A 21,855-nucleotide genomic window follows, 5' to 3' on the forward strand; every position below is an offset into this window, starting at 1 on the left:
TTCCCCTGCCTTTACTTCTTCCCCTCTCTCCCTTTCTCTGTCAAAGTTCCCTCCTCTCTCTTTCTGCCCCTACCCCTTATCTATCAATCTCCCCTTGCCCCCTTCTCCCTTAATTCTTTCTATGCCAGCTTCCCCCTCTTTCTCCCCAACCTCTTCTGTAGCAATCCTCTCTTATCCCCTTTTCTCTCCTCCTTGTACGTTAATCTGCCGTTCCCTAACCCCAAGCCATTCTTAGAAAATATCCCTCTTATGTTTCCCACTACCCCTTCGCAATTTGCCCCTTTCTCTCCTCTCAATCTTTCTCCTCTAGACAATCCCCCTCTTCTTTCTTTCCCCAGACCATTCCCCTACTTTCTCTACCCCATCTCTCAGAAAATCTACCCCTCTTTTTTCCTCATCAATCACTCTTCTTTCTCATTCTCTTTCCTGCTCAGACTATCCCCCTTCTTTCTCTCCCCATTTCCCCAGACAGTCTCTTCCCTTCTTTCTCTTTCTCTCCCCACCCCCCTTCAAACAATTCCCCTTTCATCTTATTTCCTACCTTTGAGCCTGGTCTGGGAGCTGCTCCAAGCCTACAATGGTTCCCAGTGGCAGTGGGACCCAGAGTGACTCTTACCATTCCCTGCTGCCCAGCTGGACCCAGAGCAGCTGCCTGACGTGGCTTATTGTAGCCATCAACTATTCTGCAGGTAAGTGTGTTGTCTGCATGTGCACAGCCAATGCTGTTTTATTTGGGTGTATGTGTGTGTGTAACTTTCTTAATTATGGTTTTTTTTTAATTTTTCAGATTTTTCTGTAAGGCTGGGGAGTCCCCCAAGTTTGTAGAACTATCTGTTTGGGGTAAGTGTAGCTCAAATTTAGGTATCTGCAGATGGGGGCCACATTTGAAAAACAGATATATAGGTAATTAACTATGCCAGTGCCATAGTTAGGAGTTATGAGCCTTGAGGCAAGGAACATTATTGCCCACCTAGCCATATGCTACATTCATATAGAGCAAATATATTACTGCAAAACTGTATGGCCAGTCTTCCCTCCCTCATTCCCACCTTAATGATATTTAAATTAAAATACATTTTTCAAAAAAACCTGTGTCCAAATTTATTTTTTTGCAGGTTCTTTCTCAGTCCAGAGATCCTTTTGGTAGCAATGAATTTTGGAAGTTCAGCCTACAAGGGCATGTGTTCTGTCACAGAAAACTCCTCCCTATTATATTTAACTTATTTTTTTCAAAGATCACTGAGAAATGTACATCTGTTTAATAACCAGCCAAACATCACTATGTTTATTCAAAAATGAGCCAAAGAGCCATGTTCAATGTTTGGAATGTTGAACTCCCAATGAATTTTGAAAAATTTCTATCCAATTGCATTCAGATAGTGCAAATCATGTATAGAGAAATATTGCAAACCATACTGACTATAGCAAGGATAGTTTTTGCTAGATGTTGAAACAGGCAATTGTTTCTCAGTAAAGATTTATGGCTTATTTTTTGTAGAATCACAAGGTCACCATTTGAAGAAGAGAGATCAAAATGAAAAATTAGCTGGCATACTGTCACAAGACTGTTGTGTTTTGTGTACTACAACTAGTGCTTGGTTTCTGTTTATTATAAGTGTACTATATGACATGGTTTATAATTATTCTGTTATTGCTTACAGTAACTGTTTATACTACTTGCTTTTGGATTTTTCTGGCTAGCAGTTTGGAAATTTTAATGTTCATGTCATCTTTTTGATTTTGAATCCTTTGTAACAACTGCACTATACAGATTTGCATTAGCTGCAGAGTTTTATATAAAAGTCTTGCAACCTCTGGTATAGTGTTTCTTTTTCTTTATTGAAAATTTGGAACACAATAGAAATTATAAAACTGACCATGTGACAAACTCCTAGGGATATCAATGAATGAGAGCAGGACACTTTAGTTCATTGTTTGGGTTTAGAAGTATTATAATTTGGGACATCTAGAAGTAAAAGTGTTGAAAACAGCGATGAGAGTGTTATATATAAAGATAGATTGAAATATGCTTTTGCAGTGATGGAAGATTGATATATTTTATATTATGTATTATGTTTATAAAATACAATGATTAGAAACAGGAAAAAGAAATATTACCATAGCTAACTTTTAAAACCAGTCTAGTGTTGTAAGAAAAGAGTTTAGAGGGGTTCTATCTATTGTTATGAAAGGTAGACTTAAATTAGGCACTTAATTTCTCAGATATTGCAATGGATGCTTCTGTCCATAAACCCAAAGAGATTATGTCTGTGGAATCAATCACCCCCCATTGACAAGTCTGGTTAAATTATCAGGTTGTATGAAATTTTATTTGAGTGTAGGAAAATGAGTGTCACAGCCAAGAGCTTGGTGGGGTTTTCTTTCCTGAGACGATGATTTATTCCTCTTGGCTTCAATAGCTACGGTGTCAGGCATATTTTAGATTTCTCTAGCTTTGACACTTCAAACATTTGATTTCCCTTTGCAACTTCCAAGCTAAAACATGTTTCCCATTATGGATATTCAAGCAACTGCTATCCATACACTGACTCATGAAGCTGTTTTTTATTCTCACAAAATATATAACCCTATTTGAATAAAATACAGATGGCCTCCAATGTGTTAAACACAGCAAATTTACCATTTTCATTCCTCCCTCTCTGTCCCCCTCAAACTCCAGCTCAGGAGTTTCCTCTTGGCAGCACTATGAAATGTTATCACCCTGAGTCTGCATACATCAGAGATGTAATGACAGGACCAGGTTTGAAATGTCATTAAGAGTTTGTCTGCAATACAAACCTATTATGAACAGGTAGAAGGAAAAAATAATATGAAGACTTTCTCTAGGATGTCTCAGGATAGTGGGTAACTTTATTTTCCTCCAATAGGGAAAGACTGTTGAAGCAGCCATTCAGAGGGCAGGTCATGCCTTAATGCTAAATAGGATTGGCAGCTGGAGATTTTGGCGTGGCGCCTAAGGAGGACAGGGTTTGGGGAGTGGAGAGACTTCAGTGGGCTATAATGCCATAAAGTCCACCTTCCAAAGTGGCCATTTTCTCCAGATGATCTCTATCGCCTGCAGATCAGTTGTAATCCCAGGAAATCTCCAGCCACCTCCTGGAAGTTGGAAGGCGTAGTGGAAAAGAACTCGCTTTCCTGTGGAGGCCTATTACCAGTCAAGTGTTCTGTATATATGGCTATGAAATTAGCTTTTCAGAAAGCATTCAGAGTTCAGTGAACTAACAGTGTAGTCTTAAACAGAGCTGAACAAATTAATAATGTGCCATTGAGACGCAACCAACACATAGCAGCTGTATCATAGTGTTCAAAGTAAGACATGGACAAAGGTAGCTTGCCTCAGCATAGCAACCCCAGTCTTTCTTGGTGGTCTCCCATACAAATGCTGTCAGTGGCCAACACTGCTTAGATCTGACAAACTTGAGCTAAGCTGGGTTATTCATGCTATACCCTTCTAAATCACTTGAAATCACTTGACTTAGAAGTGCACACCTCTAAGTTTGCATTTTAAATGTACTTCTATGGACTCCATAGTCAACACTCATTGGGTAAGTGATATTTTCTCAGCTTTTCAAGAACAATACCAGAGAACGGAAGCTCCCATGCTACCACAGATGAACAGAAAAGGGGTAGCCCATTGTGTTGTACTCATCAAATTTATTGGTGTTGTAATTTTAGTGTTCTATGTCTATCTAAACAGTTTTAAAAGACAAGCAAATGGGAAAAGGCCTCAATGCAATTTTACACCTGGAGAAATAAAATATGAACTGGCAGAAAGGGACTTCTGGGCAGCCAAGTCCAAAATGGTGACTGAATAAGCATGGTTTTATTTCCTTACAGAGAGCATAAAGTATCCAGTGACTCAGGCTGAGATGAGCAGCAGGATTCAGGAACCAAAGGAGGGTAAACACAGACAGACCTGGACTGCAAAAAGAACAGAGGAAATTCTTAAGGAGCTGGGAACTGTAACAGCATGAACTATGCTATATCCTGATTTGGCTTTGGGGAGTTAAAAATTAATCCTTTTTTGAGTCTGAGTGGAATTTCTGGTGCTGTTTCTGTCATGCATCCACAACCAGTTTAGCACATGGAGCAAACATCTACTGTGTCTTTGTTTGGGCCTGACTGATATATTTCTTCTCTTGACACTTTCTATTCCCCTATTCCCTTTACACATCACCTGCAAGATTAGATCTGTTTGCCAGCTTGTGCCAGAAACGTGATTTCAGCAATTTCTCCTCCACACAAGTAATGTGCGTGCAAATACAGTGATTCTGATATTCTTCTGTTATGGCCTAGTCTCTCATAGTCTTTATATATTGTTAGAGTTATCATTGTGTTGCTTACTCTGACCTCTGCCTAGTAAATGGCAGCAGTGGAAGGGTATAAATGCTGCCATGGAAAATGAGAATATGGGCTTCAGCAGAATTTCACAGTCCTTTGGCACGGAGATGGGATTTAGCCAGTTCAGACTGGTTCGCTAGAGCCCGTAGCTAATTTTTTGTGTAGTTCGGCGAACTGGTTGTTGAAATCCCACCACTGCCTGATAGCAGGCTCATCTACTTGCCTCCCTGATGGCTTCAGTCCACTTCCTCTTTTTGCCCACCCAGAGCGTAAGGAAAACGTGCTTGGACGCCTCAGTGGGCAGGTCTGTAAGAGGGATATGGGGCTGGACGGTCCAGAGGAAACTGTTTCTGCTATTCTGCCTCGTTACAGAGGCACCTGACCTCAGCATAGGTGACTAATATTTCTCAAGCCCAAACAAAGTTTGAGTGACCACCTGCAAGTTTCATCCTGGTTTCATCAATGATCCACAGTTTTTAATTATACTTCAACTGAGACATTGGGCCTTTCCCCACTTACCTTAAGCCCCGCGCCACTCTCCTCAAGTAGCGCGGGGTCCCCCGGCACTCCCCACGAGAGGGGCGGTGACAGCGCAGCTGCCCCGACGCTGCCACTGTCGCGCCCCCTCCGCGCGCGGCATCCCTGGTGCTCTTGCAAAGGGCGCCTTTTGATGACCCCGTGGAGAGCGCTGGGTCGTGGGGATGCCCGGGCGCGCGCCTGGGATGCCGCGTGCTGAGAGCAGCGCGCGGCATAGGGGGGATCAGGGTGAGTGGGGAAACGCCCATTGTCTCAGCTCTTTGTACCATTGGCCAATTACACACAAGACATCTGCTGCACTAATGGGCCAGATGTGTGTCATCACAAGATTTCTTGGATGGATGTATTTGCTAAAGCAGTGGCTTTAGCAGTGGAGTGGCTTTAGCAGTGGAGCAGCAGTGGCGTAGTGGCTAAGAGCAGTGGCTAAGAGCAGGTGCACTCTGATCCGGAGGAACCGGGTTCGATTCCCAGCTCTGCCACTTGAGTTGTGGAGGCTTATCTGGGGAATTCAGATTAGCCTGGGCACTCCCACACACGCCAGCTGGGTGACCTTGGGCTAGTCACAGCTCTACGGAGCTCTCTCAGCCCCACCCACCTCACAGGGTGTTTGTTGTGAGGGGGGAAGGGCAAGGAGATTGTCAGCCCCTTTGAGTCTCCTGCAGGAGAGAAAGGGGGGATATAAATCCAAACTCTTCTTCTTCTTCTTCTTCTTCTTCTAAAGACCCACCTTCACTTTCTTTTCTCCCCATGGCAAGTGAGATTTTAAGTTCATTCTTATACTACTGGTTACAGAATAATCTAATTTAAAGAGAGTTGTACTGCAGAATAAATAGGTTCAGCCATTTTTTCAAAGCAGCAGAGAGAAAAATACAATGACAAAAACAAGTTCATCCATTTGATTTTATTTTCTTACAAAAATAAACAATTTAAGAACAGAAGTACAAAATATTCTGAAATGTACAAACTAGAAAACAGTATGACATTTGTCACTTTTAAAATCTTCTCACTTGCTTTCACTGAAAGCATATTCTCTAGATGCACATCACCTGTTAAAGGTTTTGCTGTTTCTATTGCATTATTAAGGCTTGGGTTCATTTGCTGCTGTCATTTGTTCTTAAAGCTTGTAAGCAGCTCTTCCAAAGAAACACTACTAGAACTGTATAACCTTCTGCAGTAAAATACACCAGGGAAATTGTGCTGTTCCTACTTTTCACCTGCTCCGTTGATTCATTAGGGATGCAATTCTGTATGAATGTTGAAGACAATGGTCAGTCCAAACATGACATGCTGAGGTTCTTCCGGTGTTCCCCTGATCATGTGCAGAACTTACAGCTGTGTGAATTATTCACATTGCTCCCCCTAGGCCAAATAGTTATCTGGATATGTCAACAATCCAGAGTACCTCTCACAGTAGAAACTCTAAAAAAAATGATATAGCCTATTCTGCAAACCTGAGTATCTGAATCTTTCAGCTGAGTCTATGTGTAACTTCAAATATATGAGTGTCCAATACAGTTGCAGTGCAATCTTAAACAGACTTACATACCGCTTCTCCACATGAAGCCTGCAGAGTGACTTTGGGCCAGTCACAGTTTTCTCAGAACTCTCTCAGCCCATGTGGCAGCAAGCAATGGCAAACCAGTTCCAAACATCTCTTGCCTTGAAAACCCTCAGGGTTACCCTAGGTCAGCTGTGACGTGACAGCACTTTCTTCCACCGCCAAGCCCATTGACTTCAATGGACTTATAAAGGTATAACCGTGCTTGCAACTGCACTGCAAAACTGTTGTGGTTATATTTAAGTCTTAAGGCCAAACCAGATGTGATACCATCTTCATGGCCACTGTGTGGATACTACCATTTTAAAGTAGTCATTTAAAAAGTGCTGTGAGAGCCCACAGCACAGTGGGCTGAGGTGCTCATCACCACCCCGCTCCCAATACCCCTTATCATGTGCTGAAATAGCCATAACCCCACCACTACCACCCATGGCTATTTTGTCACTTATAAAAGCATGGGGAACAATAAAAGCATCTTGTTGCAAGCCCAGTAAGAACTGGACCCTTGTGACATTTTTAAATGACTACAAAATGGCAGCAGCTTCCTTGTGGTTGCCACATCTAGTCTGGCCTTAATGATTGCAATGACATTGGTCAACATTAAATATGAAGTTAAGCTGAATCTGGGATGAGGCAAATGAGACACATGCGCTTCTTAAATTAAAAACACAGCTTTGATCAGCTTATATATGTATATTTGTCATCAAATTGCAACTTACTTATGGCGACCACTTATGGGGTTTTCAAGACAAGAGGCATTTGGAGGTGATTTGCCATTGCCTGCCTCCCCATCCCAACCCTGGTGTTCCTTGAGGGTCTCCCATTCAAATACTAGCCAGGGTCAGGGCTGAGAGTAAAGCTGCTCCTGGATTCGGTCCCTTTGTGTTCTCTAGTGCTTACACTTTACTATGACAAAGGTGTGGTACCCGAGAAGAACCTATGTAAAAGTGAAGACCTGATTGTCAATGCCTTTCATTAAGCTACACAGGAAGCTGCTATTATACAAATGGTTGCAAGAAGAACAAAACCTCCCATACAAGAAGGTAAGGTCACCAAGGTCAGGGTTTGTCCCCCAACACAGCAGTATGACTTCATACTTGACTTTCTCCCAAATAAAGGCATGATTTCTACTCACTCCTATGGCAAAGTAAATTGTCTGCCAAGGTACGGAGCGAGGGGGGAAAGCGCCCAGTGCACTGGTGTGTCCTCCGTCCCTGCCATGCCCCCATCCTCCCCACTCCGGAATGCCCCCAGATTGCCCTCGCCCCAGTGCGTCATGCACCCCCCGCCCCCTTGGAGCTATGCCTCTGTTGTCTGCACTTAGGAACACCACTAGGAGGAAAAATGTTTTCCTCATTCATGAAGACAGGTGCCATAGAGATTAATTTGACTCAGTGAGCCTACTCCAGAGGTCTCTGCAATGTACCACACTCCATTCATTAAAGTGATGGGTGTTGTGGTAGCTTACAGTAAATGGAAAGTTGGCTACCCATTGAATCTGTTGGTTCTATTTTGTTCCACTGGACAACGACTGCAATAGCTTTTGGTCATGTATATTTGGTACAAGAAAACATGAGCACTGATTGTCTTCCAAGAGGTTCAATATTTAGCTTTGGAACTCATAAGCACTTTCAATACTGTGGTGATTGTACTTGCCCACATAAATATTTGAACAGAAGTCTCAAGCTTCTTATGGAAACAAGAATTTTCCAGCCCAACTGTATTCAACATCCCCCCACCCCCACCCCGCGTAACATAACATTTATAATTCTAACAGGGAAAGCAACCTAAAGCTGACCTTTGCTTTCTAACAATCTATGGATAGCCACACAGTGTATCACATTTTGGATTTCATTCTTCTTTTTTTATAACACAATCACATTTTAAAAATGTCATCCTATTGCACATTCATCCTGGTCATACAGGTCTCTTCTTTAAAGTTTGGTTTCACACCCCGTAGATGAGAATGAGTGATAGTGCAATTCCTTCTCCATCCTCAGCTTCCTTCAATGCAACTTATATGCAAACTGCTTCCATTATTTACTAGCTGGACTTGGGCAGCAATCCTATGCACATATACTGGGGAATAAGGAAAACTTAACTTCATGGGAGTTACTTCTGAGTAAACCTGCATAGAGTTGAACTTTCTATTTCAGTTCATCACTTTCACATATGTTGTCTTGTCATGGTCTGACATAATGGATGTGGATCCCATCTTAAAGCACACAAGCTGCCGACCTATATAGAAGACAAGAAGAAAGAAGGGGGGAGGGAAACAGTTAGTAGAAATGACAAGCTCAGTCTTGATCTGATAATATATTCTAAGCCTAAAGTCATCCTGAAGTGTCCTCTGTGTTCATCATGTATGTACCAAGTCAAAATGACAAAGTTGCATAGAAAGAGACATTCCCAGTGGCTGCTTTTCACCTTTTGGGTTCTCTTGCCTCACTCATCAAAGATCAAATCTAAGCATCTTCAGGAAGTGGTATAAGGTGGCTTTACTCCAATTAGATTTGGATAGCTGGGAGAGGTAATCAACCAACTGTCACCTTCCCTGATCTATTGAGATAAGGCAGAATCATCAAATCAATGAAACAGAATTAACATTACCATTTTATGGCCACTTGGTTGCCAAGGTGAACACACATGTTACATTCATTTCAAAAATTTATTGTTCATTTATAGGCTGACTTGCTGCCCAAAAAACACTACAATTCTATTGAAGAATAAAAATAAAAATCTGCAGCTATCCAAATGAACTCATGAAATTAAGGGATGGGGATGTGACTGAAAATGACATTCCCTTGTCAATGTAATACATAAGTTTTATGCATGTTGTAACATCTTCCCGTTGTGCATTTCCTTGCTCCAGAATACATAGCAGAGTGGGAGTGGAGAGAACACACAATGTGATGAAATTATGCCTCTGTTAAGCATGTTTACATAATGAATGGGAGAGGCAAAGTTTTCAAAACAGGATGCTATTAGTGTGGACTTCTACTCTCCATTTCAGAGATGGTATACATGAAATTCTGTGCTCATAGGTGGGCCCTAGTGTGGATCAACAAACCCATACATCAAACCCATACATTTTATGAGTGAAGGAAGAAGTGTAGAGAATCAACTGAAGGTAAAGGAGGAGTCACATCCTTCCCAGTTCCCCTCTACTGATCTCTACCTTTCTCCCTCCCCTCTGTCCAGCTTTCCCTTCAGAGTCTGCTCTCGCCGCACAGTATTTGCTCCTGTGTGCTTAGAGGGATTTGGTATATTGGGTGGGAGATGTACTAAAACAAAGGACGGGATTGGCCAAATGGGGAACAAAGGCAGAAGCTTGAAGGCCCACTGGATATAATGAGAGCCAGAAATGCCAGTTGACTTGCATGGGCTCCATTGAAATATATTACAGCACCCCAAAAAATTGTAATGAAAATGAAAAATAGATTTTGGATTAAGGTCACTGGACCTAGATAGACTGCTCGGAGACTGAAATGATGGCCTGGAGAATGAAGTTGCAGCCCCTGGAAGTAGCATGAGTGTTCTGGGCCTGGAATGACAGCCCCCAGAGTAGAATGACAGTACCTAGGAGTAGCAGAAGTATTCTGGGATAGGAATGGCAACCCCCATGAAGGAATAATGGTGTCTGTGGGTGGCAGAAATCTTCTGGGACTAGAATGACAGGTTCCAGGACAGAATGACAGCCCTGGTAATTACAGCGCAGAGAACTGGTTTCAATTACAGGAACTGTCATTCCACTCTTGGACCTGCCATTCTAGTCTCAGAGCACTTCCACTACTCCCAGAGCTATCACTGCACTTCAGCGAGCTGTCATTCCAGGCCCAAAACAATCTCCTATACCCAGGGGCTGTGATTCTAGTTGCAGAACACTCCTGCTATAGAGGGACCAGTCTTTCTAACCTGGAACCTCACATGTTCAGTCTGTGTTAGCAAAGACCATTAATTCAGGTACTTCTGCCTGTACTGGTGATAGTGAAAAACTGGCATAGAGCTGAGATGGCTCAGTCATATTTGGTGAAGCTCCAAGATTTGTGCACAAAAAAAGACTGATATCTTCTGACACATTGTACTTCTAGGATTATCAGATTCTGAAACTACATTCTAAGGTGATTTAAATTGCAGATCAATGATCAAATCCTGACAAAATTTATTTTTAAATAATATTCAAAATCCAGACATGACTTTTAGTCCTAATAAATGGAGAATTTTTCTATTGCTCCTGTTTATTTTTTAATGAGCTACCATGGCCCATGTGATCTAATTATTACATTCTTAGCATGAATAAAATACCATGCCATCATGGTCTTTTCCATGTCCAGTAATGAGCAGCCTTTGCACTAGTTTGCTATATGGAGACGGAAAAGTGATTAGTGGGAATCCTTTGATGTTAGACTTGGACCTTTGAGGATACGTCTTGAGAATTCATCACTCAACCTTAGTCTATGCTCACTGTGGAATCTTGACCAAGTTACTATAACTTTTTCTAACCTCCCTCTCAGAGTTCTTTTGAGATATTTACTTCATTTGTACCCCGTCTTTCTTCCTAACAGGGACTCAGTGTTAGAAAGGGGGTTCAGGTATAGTCCTCCCCTGCCCCAAAAACTAGGGCCCACAAAAATGTTAATAAATATAAGGGATAAAAAAGGGATAAAAAAGACAGAAGCAATTAGAGGCAGATGAGTGGGTGGAGGAAAGACTTGGCAAGTGCAGGGAAACTGTTGGGGGGATTTCAACCACTGGAAGAGAAAGAGAACAGATCATGCAGGAAAAGTGGATGAGAAGGAGGCAAGAGGAAGAGGAAGCAGGTGGGCAATAAAGAAAATAGGAATCAAAGCTAGAGGGGGGAAAATGGCGATCAGTGGGGAGAATCGGATTACCCCTGCCCTGTGGGTCTTCACAAGTCCCCTCTTCTTGGGCTTTAGTGCTAGTTTCTTATAAACTGCTTTGCTATATTAGGGCAGGAAAGGGATCAATAAACATTCATAACAAATAAAGGCACCCAACATACCAAAACACAAAGCCCATGACACCTCAGACATACATTCTCCCAAAGTGCCCTGAGGTCATTTGGGGCTGCCCTTCAAGACAGATTGCATTTGTTATTATCTGCTAGTGCTGAGGCAGTGAGTTATGATCTCCTACTCAAAGAAGACTCCTGCTTACATTTCATCCAGCTGGATGCAGTCTCTCAGCACACATGCTAATCTCTATGACACTTGCCACAACCGATAAAGGGAAGGCACTGGAATGTATTCCGCGGATCACTCCTCCAGCTGCTTGACCTTCCTGTACCTTCCATCTAAACTTAATGCAAAGGACAACTTCTCCCATATCCGGCCTCTTACAATTGCTGCCACCAACAATGGCTTTTGGGGTTCTAAATATTGCCAAGTATATTTCATAGCCATTCAGAACCTGGAACTGTTAGTTCCTTAGTATGTAGGGCAGTGGGGGAGGGTGTCCCATATGCACCATCCCCCATCCTGAAGACAATTAAGTGTATTCCACATTGTCTTACTAGAATCAAGAGAGATCAGTTTTCATCTACAAATTTAAAAGTTCCTAGGTAGATTTATTTGTTTGTTTTATCTGTAGGCTGCCCTTTCTCTTATAGGCTCAGGGTTGTTTCCAACATAGCCAGATACAATAAAATGATGCATAGCATCTGATAACTAACCTGTCTATAAAATGTATCCTCAGACGGCAATAAAATCTCTTAAATTAAACATAATAGAGTCCCTACAGTCTAAACAGAAAAATAGGGGAAATGAGGGAGGGAGTCCAGTAGATGGTAAGCCATTGCAGCCTCAACCATAAGCCTGGTGGAACTGCAGAACAGGTCTAATTTGACAGGGTTTTTCACCAGGTTGGGGTCAGAGCCAAAAATGCCCTAGCCCTGGTTGTGCCCAGCCAGATAGACTTTGGGCCAGGGATAACCAGTAAATTGTTGTCAGCTGAGCGTAATGCTCTTCAGGGAACATACTGGGAGAGGTGGTCCCATAGATACGATGGTGCCAGACTGTTTAGGGTTTTGAAGTTGAGTACCAAAATCTTGGACCTCATTCTGTACTCCATCCAAAGCCGACTCAATTGGTAAAGCACCGGTTGAATGTGTATTTGCAATGGGGTTCTTGTGAAGATCCATGCTGCTGCATTCCACACCAGCTGGAGCTTTTGGAGCAGGCCCTGGGGACCTCTTTTTTAAAAAGACCCATGCCATTTTTTGTTTGAACCGGACAAAAATAAAGTGTCTGAGAAGAGAGCGGTTTTTTTTCTCCTACCCCATCTGCAAAGTTTCTCTTTCTTCCGCCGGCCATTTTCTGAGGCTTGAATTGTCTGTGCAGCCCACCGTTTGCTGAAGTTGCCCTGGGATGTTTGCTTTGCAGGCTTTGCAGATGGGCTTCTTTTCAGTGCATTAAATACACGGATTGACTCAGAATTTCCTGCTGATTCTGGCAATAGTTTTCCCTTGACATTCTACAAATGTAAGGCAGGCTGGGGGGGGGGGGGGCACGCACAGAACTACATATGACAGCAAACTACATATTCAAACTACATATGACAGCAGCGGATCTGTTGACACTTGACTCTGCCTCAGTCACATGTGAACCAGTGCCCAGGTGAGCATAAGGAAGTTGATTTGTACAGTCAAAAGGACATGTGAAGATGAAAGGAGTTGAATCTATACCATGCCAGCTCCACAGACCTACACTCACCCAACTACAGACAAAAGTGTCTAGTGGCACAGACTGTGGGAAATAGCTCTAAAATATATCTCCCCTCACTGGGTGGGGAAGATCCAATTTTAAATATATCGTCTGCTGATAGCAAGGTTGAACCTTGCTCTTGCACCCACAGCCACTAAATTGGTGAATAAAAGAAACCTACTCAAAGGATATTCTGTTCTGAGAAAAAAGTATCTAGCTAATGCTTATTATAGATTGTGAGAGGCAGAAGAATGGGGAAAATGTGATTTGCCTTTGCACCCTTTAAACCTAGCAACAAATGCTCTTGGATGTGGTCATTTTCTCTTTGCACAGTTCAAAGGATTACAGCATTACAATCTGTTCATGCACCAGCTACAGGTCAGGTGAGCTCATTTGGGTACATGGTCCAAAAAGAATGTAGTGGTCAAGGAATCTAGCAGTGTCCTGTGTTGAATGAAGCCCTTTTACAGCCTCTGCACTGTTTTTAGAAAATGATGGTCACTTCCTTCATTGTACTTTTGTGTAACTCTGCCAGCCACTTTGCTAAGGAGAGGTAAGGATCTACAGTTCATAAGCCAGATGTGATATCTGCCTATTTCTACATGAGCAAAACATTTCAGGTATGCTGTAACTTTTTGGTATCACTGATATGCTGTACAGTTAGATAGCCAACAGATTAAAACGTGCCTTGGAGGCAAGACTAAAGGATTCCCCCACTATACAAGCCAGTGTCCTGTGCTGAATTTCATGAAAAAGAAGATCAAAGCTAGTGGTTTTCTCCCATTTTATACCTAAACCTTGCAGGCATGTCTGTTTTACAAGAAATGGTTATATTTTGCTTGTATCAATAAGAACCAGTGGCAATATCCAGTTGGCAAGGGCATGCGTCCCTGTTGATTCTTCTGGACCTTTCAATATTGTCAGCCATGGCATCCTTCTAGAATGGCTGACTGAGGTGGGATGTTGACTGGCTGATTCAAGAAGGTGTTGCTGGGGGAGGAGGTAGGTATTGATGTTTGACCCAGTGTTATTCATGCTGTAGGTCTCCCATGCAGTTTAACAATTACATGAACCAAGTTCTATTTTTTCTTAACTGTTGAATTGGGTGTTGAACAGGTACTAGAGAAGGTAATGGGAGCACAATCCAGACAAGAGTAAGGTGCTATTATCCAGTGTCGATGCTGCTTTAAGACTGAGTAGGGAGGATTGCACTCCATTTGAAGGAGGAGGTCCATAGTTTGTCAGAGCTGCTTGATCCTAGCTTATGGCTGCAGGCTCAATTCTCTGTGGCATCAATTCTGGATGACGCAGCAGCAACAGACATTACTCAAAAATGAGATTTGGTCATATGCTCTGATCAGATACAGGTTAAATTAGTGGAATGAGCCTTTGAAAATTGTCTGAAAACTTCAAATGGCCCCAATGCAGCAGCCAAATTATTGAGAGCTGGTTACAAGGATCATATAACTCTAGGACTACCAGCTCTGGCTCTAGCAGCAGTGGGAGCATTTGTGGGGGGAAGGGAGGCAGATACTGGCAAAGAGCACTGTGTGATGTCACTTCTGGCTAAGAACCTGAAATTGACATTGACACATCACATGGTACTCTAGGATTTCCTCTATGGTAAAACTATAGAGATTGAAAACATTCCTACAGTGCCAAGCAATGCCTTGCTATCACCTCTGCTATCACTTCTAGCTGGAAGTGACAGGATATAAATGAAGTAAGTAAATACATACATTTGCAAACAAGTCTCGCTGCATTTCCTGTTCCTGAACCATTTCACTGACATAGGAGGAGAGTTATCATCAGAAAGCTGAGAGAGGAAGGTACTGAGTTTGGGGATCTGTTAGTTTCCTCACCCTCCAAACTCCACACAAAAAATAGTACAGGAGAGGTTCCTTCAATTTCAGAGCTTGAGGAGCAAGCAACAGTAGCAGCAAATAGACCAGTCCTCTCCTCCTTTGTTTCAAACTCCTGAATAAAAATCACAGGCACCATGCAGATTTCAAATATTTTAACCATTTGGTGTGCATATCATTTAGGAACTTTAATTTTGTGGCATTTATTACCTGTCCATGTTGTTTGGTTGGTCAGAACAAAAGCTTTGCACTGTGAATGGTTCTCACAAATTTCCATGGCCTCATTAACATCAAACACAGAGAGAAGACATCCCTTGTGATGGTAGGATGGCCAGCATCTGTAATTCTCATTGGCAATAGTGGCTTCAGGCATCCTTCTATAGCCTACAATGAAAAAAGGAAAGTAATCACTTCAAATGTTCATTTTTTAAGTCAACCAACAGACGAGTCAGGGGTTTTTAACAGGCCCTTTAAAATGTTACTGAGACACTTTTCAACTTCTACAAAGTGCATAACTTTTTCTTTCAAGTATCTTGCTTGAAATATTTGCCACAAAGAATATTTTGTTAGGTTCATTTTGGTGAGGAAGAACATTGCCAACGAACTCTCTCTCAGCTCCATCCGTCTTCTCTGCCTGTCTAATACAAGCCACTCATTTTGCTGAGGCCTTTATGCTGAGGCCATGAACAACATCCACTTGAGCAAACCAGACAGTGAGCTGAACTGTCAGAGTGAGTCCCAATGAAGCGTTCCCTGTTCCCCCTTCTGAGTCAGGAGAGCGTGGCTGTTTTTCTCCTATTTTGTGAAGAAAAGACAGGGGCTTTAATTAAGCAAACCTTTTTTATTTCTTCCTTGGATTAATACAAAAGGGCAGTTGCTTGATGGGCCCCAGAGAGAAAGACTTGGAGGGGGAGAGAAAGGATGCAAAGCTTGGCTCTTGCCTGGTACCTCTCCTTTGGCGGAGGATTAACTGCCCCCTTTGGCTGCCGTTCAGTCTCCCTCCTTTTATGAGCTCCTTTTTCTTGTTTGTTCACTGCTCCGAGCTCTCCTCCATTTCCCAGCTGCTTGCGGTCTCCTCTAATGAATGCATCCGCCAAATTAAACTAATCATTTATAAATGTTTCTACTTCACCTTCAGAATTGCAAAAATCACCAGGCAAGATCACGAGCTTCTAATTGTACAGATTACAGAAACTGGATCCAGAGTCTCAGTTTCACGGCCTGTGATTCTATGAGTCATTTCAGTTCAAGAGCTTTCGCCTGCAAGCTATGAAATTTCAGCCTGTCGACGTTTTAGAAAGGGTTTCATAAGGATGCTTCTAACATAGCAGGCATGCAGTTTACTACTGGCTGCAATTAAATGCCTGCTTACCTGGGTTGAAGTGGGATTTCTTCCCAAACATGGGATGACGCAATGTAACATAACAGACAATGGGTTGGCTAATACAAGGATTGTTCTCCATTGCCTTTAGCATGCATTCCACACTATCTCCTTGTAAAATCATGTGCACTATTTAGTAAAGGCACATTTGTTTTGCATAGCCCTCAAGTAATTTCTTTCTCTAGGATGACAAAAATGCAAAGGCATATCCAGAAAGCATTCTCCACACATTTGTGTTCTTTTATTGCTCAAAGTAAAAACTTATCACGAAAGGATATTGTTTGCAATCTACATAAATTGTCCCAATGAAGGATGCTGTCTTGCTCTGCCTAACTTCTTTTGCTTTTTTTTTAAATCATGGGGAGCAGGCCAATGTGATGGAGGACACTGGAATTCCATGCCTGCATCTGATGCTCTGTGAGACAGGTGGGAGATTTATGCTTAGATGAACTTATTGTAGATGTTGCTGGGTTTGGATGAACACTGGCCAGCTTACCTTCAGAGTTGATTTTAGCATTTCCAGTCATCTTAGAACTGATATAAATGGATTTGATGGAGCAATGATTAATAGTCCCATCCAGAGGAGCCCGGCGGGTATGGACGTCACCTCAGAGGTGGAGCTACAAGGGGACCCGGGGGGGCATGCGTTGCACCGGTCGTGTGCCTGGGGGGGGGGGCGCAGCAAACATTTTCAGGTTTGTTTTTTGTATTTTTTAGTGTTTTCCAGTTTTTGGGCTGCAGGAGGCGCAGTTTTTAGGCTAGCATCACCAAAATTTCAGGGAGTTTTCGAGGGACTCTCGTGATGATACCACCCAAGTTAGGTGAGGCTTGGTTCAGGGGGTCCAAAGTTATGGACTCCCAAAGGGGGTGCCCCATCCCCCATTGTTTCCAATGGGAGCTAATAGGAGATAGGTCCATAACTTTGGACCCCCTGAACCTAACTTCACCAAACCTGGCTGGTATCATCAGGAGAGTCTTCTAAATATACCCTGACATTTTGATGCCGCTAGCCTAGAAACCACATCCCCTACAGGCCAAAAACTGAAAAAAACCCACTAAAAATACAAAAAACACAAATGAACAAGGGGTGGAAGGCAGCAAAACTCCTGATGCTCAAGGATGGAGTTTGGGAGCTGAAGGATGGTGCCTGACAGATTTGGAGCTGAGATGGTCAATGCAGAAAATGGCACCAGGAGGGTCAGGAAAAGGGCCTGTCTGTGTCTGTACTTCAGAGATCTGATGGATTGGTGGGGAGGAGGTGGGAGGACTGAATACTGAAATCTCTCAAGCCAAGCAGTAAATAGACAGGAGACCCATGTGAACAGTCTGGGTCTCCATTGTGGAGAAAAGTGACGTATAAATAAAGTAAATAAAATTAATGAATTAAATAACCTGTAATTCTAGAATAACTCAACCTGGAGGTTGGCAACTCTATCTTCAAATTAGATATTAGTTCCCTTGGGGAAAAGGGCAGCTTTGGAGGATAGACTATATGGTATCACATCCCTGCTGAACCCCCCCCCCACACACACACACACACACAAACTCCATCCTCCCCAGGCAGTGCCTCTAGATCTCTGGGAATTTCCCACGATAGAGCTGACAATGCTATCCTGCACTTCTCCATTATATGGCAATTCTGGTCCTTTTTAGTGTATGTTTTTTGTTATATGTGGACCCAAATGAACTGTCTCTTGCTGTGAAGGCTGGGTGTTCCCATTCAAGGGCCACATCCTTGATCCTTCAGTTATACATTATTGAGCTGCTATTGTGTTCTCTCAATTCAATCAGAAAAGTGATGTTTCCAAGAATGTTGCAGTACATATGTGGAAACTTATACTCTTATCAGATGTTAATTCCACTGATAGATGTGCCACAGTCAGTCAGTCTCTTGCAAATTAGGAATTTCAACAGAGCATCAGAGGGAGGGCAAGAAACAACCAGACACTCAAACATTGTGCTGAATCCAGTTTGGTAGTTACAAAACCTCTCATCATGGATTGTTTGTACTGAATGACATTGGTTAGTCCCATGAGCAGCACTGGAAGCCAATTCCGGAAGAAAAACAGGACAAAAAATAGAATAAACTAAATAAATAAATCTCACCAAACACAAGAAGAGAAGGTTTCTTGCCTCCCTCTGGGTATAGAGCAGGCGTCACTGGGGGTAGAGGGAGTGGCTTTGAATTTCCTGCATTGTGCAGAGGGTTGGACTAGATGACCCTTGAGATTCCTTCCAATTCTATGTTTCTAAGGGAATGTGTAACACTGAGAATTCACCAAGGTCTCAACCAAGCCTCTGTGCCCAATATACTGTCATTAAAATTCATATATTATGTGGCTGATTCATTAGAGCCATTTTGTATAACTTGCTCTGCTTGCTGCAGACTTGCAGAATTTGGCTTTTTGATTTGCAGAAATTCTGTCTTCTACCTTTCCAGAAATCCACTCCACCCTCCCTGACCTCAGAAATGTCATTACCCAGAAACAGACTAACTGTAACTTTGGACACCGCCCCTGTGAATGCAGTGGCCTATATAAAGCTCTTGTAATATTACCTATCATGTTCTGTTTCTGTGAAAAAGTTCAGGCAAATAAAGTAAATCTTTCCACTCTTGGCAGCCCACATAGGTATGCAGCACAGACCCATCTGTCAGATTCCTAGAGCCCGGAAGCCAAAAAGGTCTCCAAAGGTCTTCAGGCTCTGGACTAATGTAAATAGTATGTCATAACATATTTAGTAAATGGTAACGCAAGCCACACGCAAATATACAGAGAGGAAAAGGGGGACTAATTGGGTCCTGAGTTGAGAAGTTACTGAGCATGATAAGCTGGGATAAGCTGAAAGCTTCAGTTTGACAGAGAGAGGCTTGAAGAGAACCGCAGCAGGACAACTGGAAGGCCTTCTGTCTGACTGAAGGGACACAGAGTACCTCTGTTTCTGAGTTTCTGGCTAACTTCCAAGACTGCCACACACCTTGGAACAGCCACTGGTTCCAACAGTTATTATCTTTCCCAGTGGGAGAAGGCTTCTTCATAAGGGAAGCAGTTAGGTTTGCAAGGCACCACCTGCCAACTGACAGGGATCGAGGGAGGCTGGAGGATGCTATCTAGTTGATTGAGATGTATTTCCAGAACCATGTATCTGTTTAAAATAACACATTACTGCTGCTATTGAGATATATGTAACCAGCCTGCTATATGTAACCACTGCCATCTGCGCATTCTTCCCTTGATCTTCACACATTTGTAGACAACTAGGCTTCCCCTGGCCCTCTTGTCCCATGGAAACAATGTTGCTTTCATTATCTCGTGGGGTGGGAAGCCAGGTGGCTTTCTCTTGCTATCTGCTGGCGACCTTGGAGCACCTAGCTTCAAAAGCTGTTTTTCACAGAGACATATGGGGGGGGGGGGTGCCCGGAGACAGTTCCTTCTCCAGGTGCCCCCTGCGCCCGCCCACACACACACTCGAGAGTGGGGCCACGCCCCTGAGCCACACCCCAGGCATGGGGGAAGTCAGGCCACACCCCTAAGGTACACACTTGGGTGTGGGGGAGGCAGGGCCACACACCCCAAGGCCCCCCGCCTGTGTGCAGGAAAGCCAGCTTTTGAAAGCTTTTGAAAGCCAGCTTTCCTGCATGGAGGCCAGGGGGTTCAGGGAGGTGGGGCCACATCACTGAGCCACGCCCTTGGGCATGGGGGAGGCAGGGCCATGCCCCTGAGCCCTGAGCCCTGCCTCTGTGCAGGAAAGCTGGCTTTTAAAAGCTTTTGAAAGCCAGCCTGTGTGGAGGTGGAGGGGGCGGGGCTCAGGCAGTGGTGGATAGTCCAGGTGGGTGCTGTGGCCACCTGCTGTTGAACCCCACCCCCTTGCCTCCCTGCAGGCTGGCTCCTGGGGGCGGGGCTTCGTGGTGTGTGGCTGGGGCACACACCGTTTGGTCACGTGGGTGGCATCCAGAGCCCCCCCACGTGACCAAAAGGCATGCACCTGGGGACATGGGTGTCCCGAGGGCAGTATGCCCCTGTTCACAAATTCTTGGGAAAACAGGAGGAGGGCTTGCTTGGGGGTAAAGGGGACTGTGAATGCCAGCTTCGTCAGAACTGGCTTTATCCATGTGGTGCTTCAATGCCTGCTCAATAAATGCTACTGATCAATACCTCAGAATCCGTTTGCTGGCTTAAGGGTCTGAGACCTAATGGACACTTACGGAGGGGTTACTGTGGGATGACAGTGTGACATCACTTCTGGGGGAAACCAGAGAATGGTGTCAGTCCACTTTAGGTAGGAATTGACAGAAACTCTATGATAAACTGTAGAGTTTCCAGTGATTTCTACCATAGAATAAAGTCACTTTCAGTTTTCCCCTGAAAGCAGCATCATACCATCACCAAATAGCAATTTATTTCTTCCTGTGGGCAACTGGAGTGGTGGAAGAAATCAGGAGTTGGGAGGATTTGCCACCCTCAGTAGGAGCCTGGGAGCCATGGAAACAGTACCCCAATAAATATTGATGGCCTCCTCCTGAACAAGGAGAGGCCAATCTAGTTCATTCCAGAAAAAGCATGTATTATCAAATGCTAGCAGAACCTAAATGTCAGCATTCATTTCTGTATGTTCAAAAAGTTGGGGACTAGAAATCTTTATTATTTTTTTAAGCATTCATAAATTTCATCGGGGCCATCAACATTCACATTTGAATAGTGACATACACCAAAGTTTCCTATAACTTACTTTTATATATGTATGTTGCAAGCCTTCTTGAACAGGTCTCTGAAGAGGCGGCATAGAAGTATTCTAAATAAATACTGTCATTGCTGCTCACTGACTCCCTGACAAGCCATTCCCATCTAGAATATGCATAGTATAACTTTCTAGGCTGCACCAAAGACCAACCTCTAATTCTAAATTAGCTTTCTAATTTGTGGTTTGCCCAGAGTTTAGAACAGTTGACCTTTCAGAGCTGTTAGGCTAAATGAGAGCTCCTTAAGATGAACTATTTCTAAACAAAAGTCTTGCAAGTGAATCTCAACTTATGTGTCAGCAAACTGAATAGATGCCTAGACTTTACAGAGAACAACATAATATACTTCCACAGTGTAAGGATATGCATCCTCTTTTCCATGTCAAGCATGTCTCTAGGAAGCATCTAAAATTGTGCATTTAGCATCCACCCAAATTAAGCTTATTAAATATGTATGCTGATTATCATGCCTTTGATATGTGTGAAGTAGTCAATGAGCAGAACAGCCTCAAGGAGTCCCATTCAAAAGGAGGAGGAGGAGGAGGAGGAGGAGGAGGAGGAGTTTGGATTTATATCCCCCCTTTCTCTCCTGCAGGAGACTCAAAGGGGCTTACAATCTCCTTGCCCTTCCCCCTCACAACAAACACCCTGTGAGGTGGGTGGGGCTGAGAGAGCTCTGAAAAGCTGTGATTAGC

General features: G+C 43.3%; 1 protein-coding gene across 1 annotated transcript in view; it reads right to left on the reverse strand.

Annotated features, from left to right (window-relative positions):
* Positions 1-5,785: 5,785 nt before the first annotated feature.
* Positions 5,786-21,855, reverse strand: part of PKDCC (protein kinase domain containing, cytoplasmic) — a 61,448-nt gene continuing 45,378 nt past the window's right edge. The window contains exons 6-7 of the mRNA XM_048504821.1: positions 15,252-15,425; positions 5,786-8,695 (exon numbers count right to left, since the gene is read on the reverse strand). Coding sequence (XP_048360778.1) covers positions 8,610-8,695; positions 15,252-15,425 — 260 coding nt within the window. The 3' untranslated portion in view covers positions 5,786-8,609. The remainder of the gene's footprint in view (positions 8,696-15,251; positions 15,426-21,855) is intronic.

The sequence above is a fragment of the Sphaerodactylus townsendi genome, linkage group LG01, assembly GCF_021028975.2.
Source record: "Sphaerodactylus townsendi isolate TG3544 linkage group LG01, MPM_Stown_v2.3, whole genome shotgun sequence".
NCBI lineage: Eukaryota > Metazoa > Chordata > Lepidosauria > Squamata > Sphaerodactylidae > Sphaerodactylus > Sphaerodactylus townsendi.